The 10841-nt window shown below is 40.7% G+C and overlaps 1 protein-coding gene across 2 annotated transcripts in view; it reads right to left on the reverse strand.

Moving 5' to 3' along the window:
- Window positions 1-248: 248 nt before the first annotated feature.
- The window catches only part of LOC109063066 (RAB3 GTPase activating protein subunit 1), a 32689-nt gene continuing 22096 nt past the window's right edge, over window positions 249-10841 (reverse strand). The window contains exons 19-25 of one of the 2 annotated variants that reach the window (XM_042755181.1): window positions 10136-10363; window positions 8382-8478; window positions 8205-8308; window positions 7117-7232; window positions 5784-5886; window positions 2662-2682; window positions 249-1037 (exon numbers count right to left, since the gene is read on the reverse strand). In XM_042755181.1, the coding sequence (XP_042611115.1) occupies window positions 807-1037; window positions 2662-2682; window positions 5784-5886; window positions 7117-7232; window positions 8205-8308; window positions 8382-8478; window positions 10136-10363 (900 nt within the window). In that variant the 3' untranslated portion in view covers window positions 249-806. The remainder of the gene's footprint in view (window positions 1038-2661; window positions 2683-5783; window positions 5887-7116; window positions 7233-8204; window positions 8309-8381; window positions 8479-10135; window positions 10364-10841) is intronic. The other variant, XM_042755182.1, reaches the window with a different exon arrangement.

Here is a 10841-nt window from a genome sequence, read left to right on the forward strand (position 1 = left end):
AGCACATCTGAGACGATCAGAGCGATATAATGTCTGATCAAACACACACTGATAGCATGATGCTGAACATCGATCTGGACTTTACTCTCTGCTGCTAGTCGATGCGTAACGTGAGCGTGCGTGTGTGTGTGTGTGTGTGTGTGTGTGTGCGTGAGAGACAGTGAGTGTGTGTGTGTGTGTGTGAGTGTGTGTGAGCGAGTGTGAGTGTGTGCGTGTGAGTGTGCATGTGTGAGTGTGTGTGAGCGAGTGTGAGTGTGTGCGTGTGTGAGAGTGTGTGTGTGAGTGAGTGTGTGTGTGTGCGTGCGTGCGTGTGTGTGATGATGTTTCCTAAGGCAAAGCGTTGTGAACTCAGTCTAGAGCTGCTCTCATCAAGCACACAGTAGGGAACAGATATTATTAGCATGTGTGAAACCCAACAGATATAAAACCATTTCAGAGCTGATGAGACCCTCAGAAACCACCGCCCGTGATTACATGTGAAGCGATTTAACGGGACATTCTAAAACACTTAACATGACTTAATGCATTAAGAGTGTTTTTAAATGATGTTATTAATAAATCATACTATATACAGACAAGCAGATGAGTCCAGGATATAATGCGTTCAGTGTTGTCCTCCCATAGAATTTATTCTGGGCTCTGCTTGTCTGTGTATATTATGATTTATTAATAATGTGTTTACTGAGTTTGGTCTTTCAGAAACACTGTATTGACGCATCAAGCCACGCTGAGTGTTTCAGAAAGTCCTGCTTAAACTCAGTAAGGTGTAATGGTTTCGTGCGGTTTCTCCGGCGCTCGTTGATCGCTCAGAAGAAGCAGGTGTCGGAGGAGAAGGCGCCGGCGAGCCTGAACTCGTCTCGGGTCAGCACACAGAAGAGCCGCTGCGGCAGGGCTTTGGAGTACGGCGCGGGCCGCGGCACACAGGTGCGCAGGAGAACCTCCCGTCCAGCAGGGGGCGGAAAATCTGGAACCGCTTTCCTGTCGTCCGTCCCTCCAGAACGACCCGCTTCATCCTCCATCGGCGCCAGCAGAGCGGCCTGAACACAACACACAGCAGATCTCACATCAGTCGAGCTGAAGACCTCACAGGAACACACCTGAGGAGCTCAAACGAGCACGACGGGAACGCACATCGACAGACTTTTTTTCCCACACAGGAACAATTTCCACTAACTGCAAAGCTGCTTGCAAATCAGCGAATGTCGGTTCAGATCTCAGAGACTGAGATATAAAACATGTTCTGGATTCAGATCGACCTGCAGCGTCCATCAGCACTGAAAACCACTTCATGAGGCTTTGCTTTACTCACACTGTGAGGTCGTGCTGGTATAAGTACTTCTAGACTTTCAGCACTGATCGACCCGCTGCAGTCGATACCAGCTCAAACCTGTGAGTGTCTGTGAAGAGCATCAATGGTTTCTGTTTACAATGTTCTGCAACATTGTAGCCAATCCCTGACATGTTTGCTGAGCGGTGAACACAGCAGCCAATCAGAATCCGCTCTATTTGTTCAGCGTGAGCTCTGCATGCTTGCGAAGCCTTTCGCTATAACCCACAAACTATAAACACAGTCTAAATATGAGATTAATAGCGCAGAACAGACAGATTTAATGATTATAACGGGACTTTTCACTCAGTCAGTGAGTTTGAGCTGAACTCAGATCAGCTTCCTTCATCATAAAAAGAGTGTCTTTGCTCAGTTTCTGTATCTAACACATTCATAATTTGAATAGAAGTTTTATTTTTCAAGCTACTAAGCACAGACCTCAAAGTTTCAGAAGTGACAACTGTATTAAACCGCAGGACTGAATCTGAAACAGCGATGTTTGACATTGTGATAATCACTGAAAAACATGCTTGTCTTAGATTCTTTTGTCTTGTTTCCAGCCAAAATATCAAAAAATCTTAAATCAAGAAGGATTTTCTAGACAAGTAAACATTTATTAACAAGCAAAATTATCTGCAAATGAGGAAAGCAAAATAATCTTGTTTTCTGTTTGAAATAAGATTATTTTGCTTGTTCTAAGCAAAGACCCACTTCATTTTGAATTTTTACTTTCCTAAAAAAACAAAATCTGATTTAAGAGATTTTAAAATCCTTCTTGATTTAAGATTTTTAGATATTTTGGCTGGAAACAAGACAAAAAAATCCAAGACAAGCATTTTTTGCAGTGTGATCCACAAGTGCAACAAAACTGACACGTATTCTGTGTTTCTCTGTTATTTTATTACCCATTTGATCATTTTAATGCAATATTTACTTAACTGAACAATATTTGAAGGATACATACTAATGTTTTCTTTTTTTAAAGATTATTTATAGCATTAATAATTTACACATCTTATTCAATATTTTTATTTTCAAATGGTTAAATAATAATAAAAAAAGTGTTACAATAGTTTTTGCTTGGGTGCCGAAATTGGTACCGAGAACGGTGAAATTTTACAGGTATTGTTAGAGACTGCTGAAGTAATTTTGGGTGACAGTGAACACTGCGACACGAATGCTGTGGAGCTGGTGATTCTGAACCAGAGCACAAACACAGCAGAACATGACGTCTATCTCCACGTCCAGACCAGAGGTCACATATCCTACACACAACACTCGGATCCTCACTGATGTACATCATAATGGTGTCAGTGTCAGATGTTGGATTTTACCTCGTCGCTGGAGTCGACCAACTTGACGAGAGTGACAGACAAGCGGTGTTAGGAGAGAACAAACAAAGAAACAAAAAATGAAGAAAAACAACAAAATACAAATAAGAGCATCTGTAAGAGTTCAGTCCGTGCTGCATGCATCAGATCCAGCCTCGAGTGAGTCTCACATTTCACAAACAAATCTGAGAAAAAAAACGCAGCCTATTTTTAAAACCATTACGATTTTTTTTGTAACAATATTTGAATGACAATCAAGCACATTTTTTCGTAATGACTCCAATCTTGAAATGTGAAAATGACCTGAACTGAATCATCACTGATCACAGCTGTGTTTCCCGAAAGCAGTTGATGGTAGCTCCACTGGTTTCCCAGAACAGTGACTACAGAAATAAGTGTGACTGGAATTCATATTGTATGATATTTATACATTACACTATGACTACTGTCTTTAACAAATGCCTATTATTGAGAGTAACGTGAGTTAGGGAGGAAATGTGCTTAATTATCATGACAATAAATGCTACAATAATACTAATGGTTCTATAAGCTTGAATTTATTTCAGGTAATTATAACTTCTGCATATTTTCTCTTTTGGTTTTGGGTTGAAATCCAAGTGTGAGATTCATTCCTAAAGAGGAAAGAGTACAAAAAATAGCTCTTCAGTAGAATGTTCATTCTGAAGGTTACATCTAAAAATATGCAATCTGTTAAAGAAGCGGAAAAGTATTATTTGATGAATCTGATTGGTCGTGGGTGCAGTCATGCTTTGGATGTGTCCGGGTCACGGCACCACTTGATCTGCTCATCAGATTCACACTGAAAACATCCAAAACATGATCAATCAGAGCAAATACGAGCAAGAGATCGATGCATGCACATTCCCACAAACCCATGCAACAGAAGCGGCCGCCGCCTCTCCTCTGTGAGTCTGTCTCTCTCTCTCTTCTCTTTCTTCCAGGAAATCTCACCTCATTTGAATCCCTGATTTCACATGATTTACATGGGGATGCTTGGGATAATTATTGCCTTTCTATTTGCAGCCTGGCAACACACAGGCTATAATTTAGTCCTCTCTCTCTCTCTCTCACACACACACACACACACACACACACACACACACACACACACACACACACACACACACACACACACACACACAGACACACACAGATGGTAATTGAAGGAGAGTTTCAGCAAACAAACTCTATTTCAAACAGTTCTCACTTAAAGCAAACTTGTGAGAGCGGATCTCGTTCACGTTCATGCGGAGCACCGCAGCGCTGATATTTCATCACTCATATCACATTTATAAATAGCTGAGAATTACAATTTACACTGGGGCCATTGAGCACAAGTGCATCCTGGGAATGATGGCGATGCACATAGAACAGACTAATACTAACTAACAGGGTAAATGAATGAGGTTTCAGGTGACTTATGGGTCAATCCTATGGAAGGTATATTAATACACCTCAAAATCAAAAGAAAAAAAATGATGCATTAAATTTTGCATAAAATAAAGCCTTCTCTGTGATTTCCAGGTCAGGTTTTGCAGTGAAATCGATCAGTGTTAGCACACTGATGAGCGGTCAGATACTAGCTCCACTAACTAAAACCCTTAAAAGAACTGTTTAACCATCAGAATCCAAACGAGTGAATCTTTTTTTAAACAAATCACTCGCAGGCGTGTTTAATTACCTCTGTGTCACATTAAAGCTCTAAATGAAACTAAGTTATCTGCTGCATTTCATTAATTTAGCTAATTATGACAAAGAGCAAAAAAATTTATTTTTTAAAGTCCTGCTGTTGAAGTCGTCATGATGCGCTTGAACGAGTCCGGCAGCGTCTCAGATATGAAGCATTCATGCGGTTATTAACACACAACCATCACTATGAGAAAATAAATAATTATGATAAAACTAGGGCTGTTGATTTAACACGTTAATTTGGTGTAATTTTGGAAAAGATAACATGTTAGAATAATCTATGCAGCCGAATAATTCATGATACAAGGCAAAAAAATGACCATCCAATATATACACCACTGATTCTTATATCATATGATATAGTTTAGCGATGTCACACCGGTAACACTGGTGCTTTTCCCCAGTATCTGCACCACTGATTCATACAGCAGTTCAATACACATGAAGTTCATATTGTGTTACATTTTAGACACAATATCTGGTTTGCTCAATTTTGTAAATGAAAATTGTTCCAATCCAACTCACAGCAGAACTGTGGAGCTCTGATCAACACAGTGGTGATTCGTTACTGAATGAATCTATGGTTTTGAGCGAATCGAGTGAGCCTCTTGCTGTCACAGACAGTCATTTGCTTTGTTTCAGAATGAATCAGCTGTTTAAATGAATCGAGTGAGTCAGTGATTCAGTGACTCTTTCATAAAGACAGTAACTTGCTGAATCTCTGAGTGAATCAGCCATTTGAATGAATCAGTTGAACGAATGATTCAATAACTCACTCTTTAAAACAGAGACCTTTTAGTTTCATATTTAGAGCATAATTTCATGCTATTAAAATAATTTCATATTTCAATATTTACTAAAAATATCAATACTTATGAAATGTTGAATCAATATCTTTTTAAAAGCTACTTTTTTTGTAAAGTAAATTCAATGCTTTTCTCATCAAACACAATAACGACTTTATCATTTGGGAGTCATTTCTCAGCCCAAATGGATGTCAATTAATTTGCAATTAATTAGAATAATTAATCAGCACATAATTTAATTAATTCAAACAAAAAATCCAACAACTTTACCTACATAAAACACTAAATTACTGCAACGGTATGATATTTTTTTTAAGTTTCTTTACAATTTCAGAGAGAGAGAGAGAGAGTGTGTGTGAGTGCATATGTGAGTGTGTGCATGAGTGAGTGTGTGTAAGTGTGTGTGCAAGTGCATATGTGTGTGTGAGTGTGAGTGTGTGCGCGAGTGTGTGTAAGTGTGTTCAAGTGTGTTCATGAGTGTGTGTAAGTGTGTACGTGTGAGGGTGTGTGCGCGTGCATGCGTGCATGCGTGCGTGCGTGCATGCGTGTGTGTGTGTGTGTGTGTGTGTGTGTGCGCGCGTGTGCGTGAGTGTGTGTGTGTTGGTTTACCCGCTGAGAGCTGACGAACAGCTTATGGATGATGCTTCCAGCAGGTCCTCGTCCGGCTCCAACCACAGAAACCTCGGGCTCCTCCAGCAAACAGCTGACAAACCTGACAGACGACAGACAGGACGAGCGTTAGAACATGAGACCGAGCGTCACAGGAAGAGCACGGAGCAAAGTTTAGATGAAGAAAGAGGATTGTTTATCATGATCATATTCTTCATACTGAGAAATGAAACAGTAAATGCAGCCTGCTCAGCACACACACACACACACACACACACACACACACACTCTCTCACACTGAAGTGTCTGTGGTCCTGCGGGCAGCTCTGGGTCTGGTCTTAATGAGGCCGGCGTGTCTCTCCTGAACGGCCTGCTGTGACCCCTGAGCGGCCCCTGGGAACTAACGAGCAGCAGGAGGCTCTCTGACATGCCCTTCCTGCTCCTGTCATCCCAACACACACACACTCTCACACACACACACACACACACACACACTCACACTCACAGACACACACACACACACACACACACACACACTCTCACACACACACACACTCACACACCGCTCCAGAGGCAGGTTCCTCATGCTCAGGACAGCAGCGGCGTCACTTGTTCATTATCAAACACAGAGCTTCAGCTCCGTTCAACACATTTACTGCCGTCCAAACCTCACAAACTCACGGTCTGATGCTGAACACAAACAACACTGGAGCACATGACTTTCACTGTAAGGACAAAACATCTCTTCTTTTATGTTCCCCAGTGAAAGAGAGTCATTCTGGAACATGAGTTAGAAAATAGTGACCAATCATTTCTGGCTGAATTAATAAGCTTCCAGCAAAAGGCATAAAAAAAACTAAATTATGAGGGGTTTTGGAACAGAAATCTTCCCTAACATTAGAATCACAATCACAATCACATTCATGCATCTGGAAGAAGCTTTTATCAAAAGCGAGCAGTGATGCTCCACTTCGGGTTTGTGCTGATATCTGATATTCTCCCTCTCATACAGACACACATTTGTTTTGTGTTTCTGTGGAAACAGCTCCACGTCTCTCCTGCAGCAGAATGAACTCTTACTGTGAAACACATTCTGCTGGAGAATAACAAGCAAAGGCAGCTGTGGACCTCAGCTAAACATTTAGAGAACAAAGAGCAAGCAATAAAGCAATAAAAGAAAAAGAGGAAATCACTCGCTACTTTTGACTGAACTGTTTTTGTAGTTTAAATGATCAACTTATTGTATTTGTATATGAACACTCTTCTTATTTAAATGCTTTTGTTTAGATAAAGGTAATGCATTATTTGTTCTGATCAGCAGGTGAAGCTGTACCTCTGCAGCTCGTCGGTGTCGTCCTCCCGCTGTCCTCCAGCGATGCCAAACTTGGCCTTGAGCGATCGGGAGCAGGCGATGACGGCCTCCACCGCGCTCATCTGAACGATGACGTCCTGAAACACAGAGCTTAAGATAAGAAACAACTACACCGTATTACTTCTGTCTCGCAGTCATTCATATTATCACAGAAATACTGGGATGAAAGTTTATAGCTCAAATATAAACACTGATGCGATGTCTACGTAGCGATCAAAATAAAGAAAACCCCGCTTTAAAAGTAACTGATGCACAAATAAGGTTTGTGTCGATTACATCGTTTCATCACTAGGTGGCGACAAGAGACTGTCAAAAATGTGTTTGTCATTGAATCAATCATTCAAGAGATTTATTCAAAAATGCTGATTTATCCTGTAATGAAACAAGTGAAGTATTTATGAGCGAGTCATTGAATCATTCAAACCACTTTTTTCATAATTTTAATATTTAAAATTGGTGTATTAAATATATGTGAACCTGAACCACAAAACCAGTCATAAGGGTTAATTTTGTGAAACTGAGATGTATGCATCATCTGAAGCTGAATAAATCATCTCTCCATTGATGTGTGGTTTGTTAGGAGGACAATATTTGTCTGAGATACAACTATTTGAAAATCTGGAATCTGAGGGAGCAAAAAAATCTAAATATTGAGAAAATCATCTTTAAAGTTGTTCAAATGAAGTTCTTAGCAATGCATATTACTAATCAAAAATTAAGTTTTGATATATTTACAGTAGGAAACTTACTAAATATCTTCATGGAACATGATCTTTAATTAATATCCTAATGATTTTTGTCATAAAAGAGAAATGTATAATTTTGACCCATACAATGTATTGTTGTCTATTGCTACAAATATACCTGTGCTGCTGATGACTGCTTCTGTGCTGCAGGGACACACATTGTATTTTAAATACATATATATTAAAATGTTTAATAATTCATTCAAATTAATTAATCATTTGTAAATAGGCTACAGCAATTAGGCCTAATATTTTGTCACACATTATTTAGTTGAGAATCGTGGGAGAAGCGTGCAGCTCTACCTCCAGCTTCTTGAAGTCAGGGTTGGGGTGCCGCAGCAGTTTGCTGGCGTGAGCGGTGACCTGCTGCAGAGCTTTACGCACCGAGGCGATGTCTTCAGTCGCCTCTGGAGGAGAGATCAGGTTTACAGCGGCAGTGACGACACACACCGTATCTACAGCTCAGAGACTCACACTGACCTTCCTCCTTGATCTTGAGCAGAGCGGCGTGCAGCACGCAGGGCATCAGGTGCCGCGTCAGATCCGACGGCTTCTGCTGCGACAGGTAGTGCAGCACCTGCACACACACATACAACATCAGCAGCTCATTTAAAGAACCAATCACGATGCCCAGACTCTCCCACACCACACCAGAAACACCAGGACAGGGTAAACTGAACCGATTACATTTTGAGGCATTTTAAAAATTATTTAAATATAATATTTTTACATTTGTTTTATGCATTTTAATTGTTAAACTATTTAATCATAATGTTTCTGATTTAAATGTAATTTTAAGTGATTGAATGTTGAATTTCTCTGCTACAACTGTCAGTGTAATTTTAAGTGGTGCAGGTATTAATTTATCTGCAGGTGTAACTGGAGGGTGCTGTAGTGACAGATGCAGTGGGCTGTTGGGAAGGTTTTACTGCACGCTCCGCAGAACACATGCAAGACTGTCACCGAGGACACGTTACTGGAGCCAAACACAGCAGAGGAAATTAAATCAGCAAATAAATCCTGAGTAAATCCTGCAGCTTCCCCACGAGGACGCCACAGACGGCTGAAGGACAGAAAGAGACGCCAGCGTTTACTGAACTCAACCTGCTCTAACCCACGTCCAGCAGGCCTGCGCTCTGATTGGCTGCTCTGACGGAATCATGGGATGTGTGTGTGCGTGTTCTATAGCACGTGAGTGTGAGCAGATACAGACAGAATGATTAGGGATACACTGAAATGAGAATTATTGGCCGAGGTCTAACAAAATGAATACCGAACACGGTTTTTCACATTTTTTTTCTCACCATTGCATTAATTAAATTGCCAAAATTTGCTTTTTACTGTTTTGTCCTGCTTTTCAAAAAAAAAAAAAAAAAAAAAAAAAACAATTTAAAAATATTTACTTAACACTGAAAATTTTTTAACATTCTAGCAGACATTATACCAACAAAGTTAGTAAAATAATATTTTTTTGGCCATTTTGAGCCCCCTTCTTGAATCAGACATGTATTTTTTACTGTACAAATAAACGCAGGCTTGCTGAGCAGAAGAGAATTCTTTAAAAAGTCAAAAGTATTACAGATCCCAATTTGAACACTATGTGTGAATGTTATAACAAATAGAGCTGTTGTAGTTATTATCATTGTTATTGTCTTTTTTTTGTATTTTGTTTTACAGAACAACAGTACAATTACAAAACTGACATCTCTGAATGTTTTTTCTCAGATTTTATTTAGGAGGACACCACAGGAAGACCGCAGTGCTTCTTTCTGTTGACAGCAGCAGATCTGTAAATGATTCTCATGATGAATTGTTCCTGTGGCTCAGCAGCACAGAAGGCTGTGGGTTCGACTCCCAGGGAACACGTTAGGTAAAAGGTGTTAACCTGAATGCACTGTAAGTCGCTTTGGATAAAAGCGTTTGCTAAATGCATAGATGTAAATGAATTCAGGAAGATGTTTGTGGCACGTATCACACTGTCACATGCCTTTTAAAAGATTAATAAATATGTGACTGCGCATCTGACGAGTGACACAGAGCAGATTTTCCTCTTTTGGACTTTGAACCCTGCCCAACGATCTAACAAAGAACACTTCCACATCATTCTTCGGTACAACATCATTGACCGGTTAAAACTGATTAACTTTATTAGCTTATTATCCCTAATGAATGATCATGTTTGTGTAGCTTGAAATGATTGTGTCATATTAATCAAAGCAGATCACGGTTCTGACCTTCTCAGCCTCTTTGGTGTCGTCAAACAGTCTCTTCTGTCGGCGGGCCGGCGTGGCTTTGGCCGTCTCCCAGGCCTCCACCCACATGTTCCCCGGGATCTTCATGCGAGCGCTCAGGTCGCCCCGTACGACCGTCTGTCCCGCCTCATCCACCTCCTCCTCCTCCACGTAATCTCTCGGAGAATACCAGCGCACGAAATCCTCCAGACAACAGCCGGGATTCGCTGCCTGAGGAAACACACAAACACACACACACACACACACACACACACACACACACATATGTAATGGTCTCCAGGAGAGCAGGAATGCTGTGTATAAAGCGTATCACTGGTGTGACAGTGTATTTATTGGTGTGATTGATTATGTATTGATTTGGTTGTGTATTTATTGGTGTGTGACTGCAGCGTCAGTGAGATGCGTCCGCAGCGATTCATCACACGCTTCTTTAGTAAATGAGCAACAGACTCAGACTTCCTCAGGATGATCTTCCCATCAGTCGCTGAAGTCCTGAGCGAGACTTACTCAGAAACACATCTCAGGTCAGATCTCCAGTGTGTGCTGCTTCTATAAACCAGCTCATCCTCACCAGCGCTGAACACAGCATAGACCACGACCCCTCACAGCCTGTGCTGATACTACACACACATCATTCAAAGAAATATCACAGCAGCATCTAGGGATGGGGGATACGGACTTAGAAAGA

Source organism: Cyprinus carpio, unplaced genomic scaffold (genome assembly GCF_018340385.1).
Source record: "Cyprinus carpio isolate SPL01 unplaced genomic scaffold, ASM1834038v1 S000006646, whole genome shotgun sequence".
Classification (NCBI taxonomy): Eukaryota; Metazoa; Chordata; class Actinopteri; order Cypriniformes; family Cyprinidae; genus Cyprinus; species Cyprinus carpio.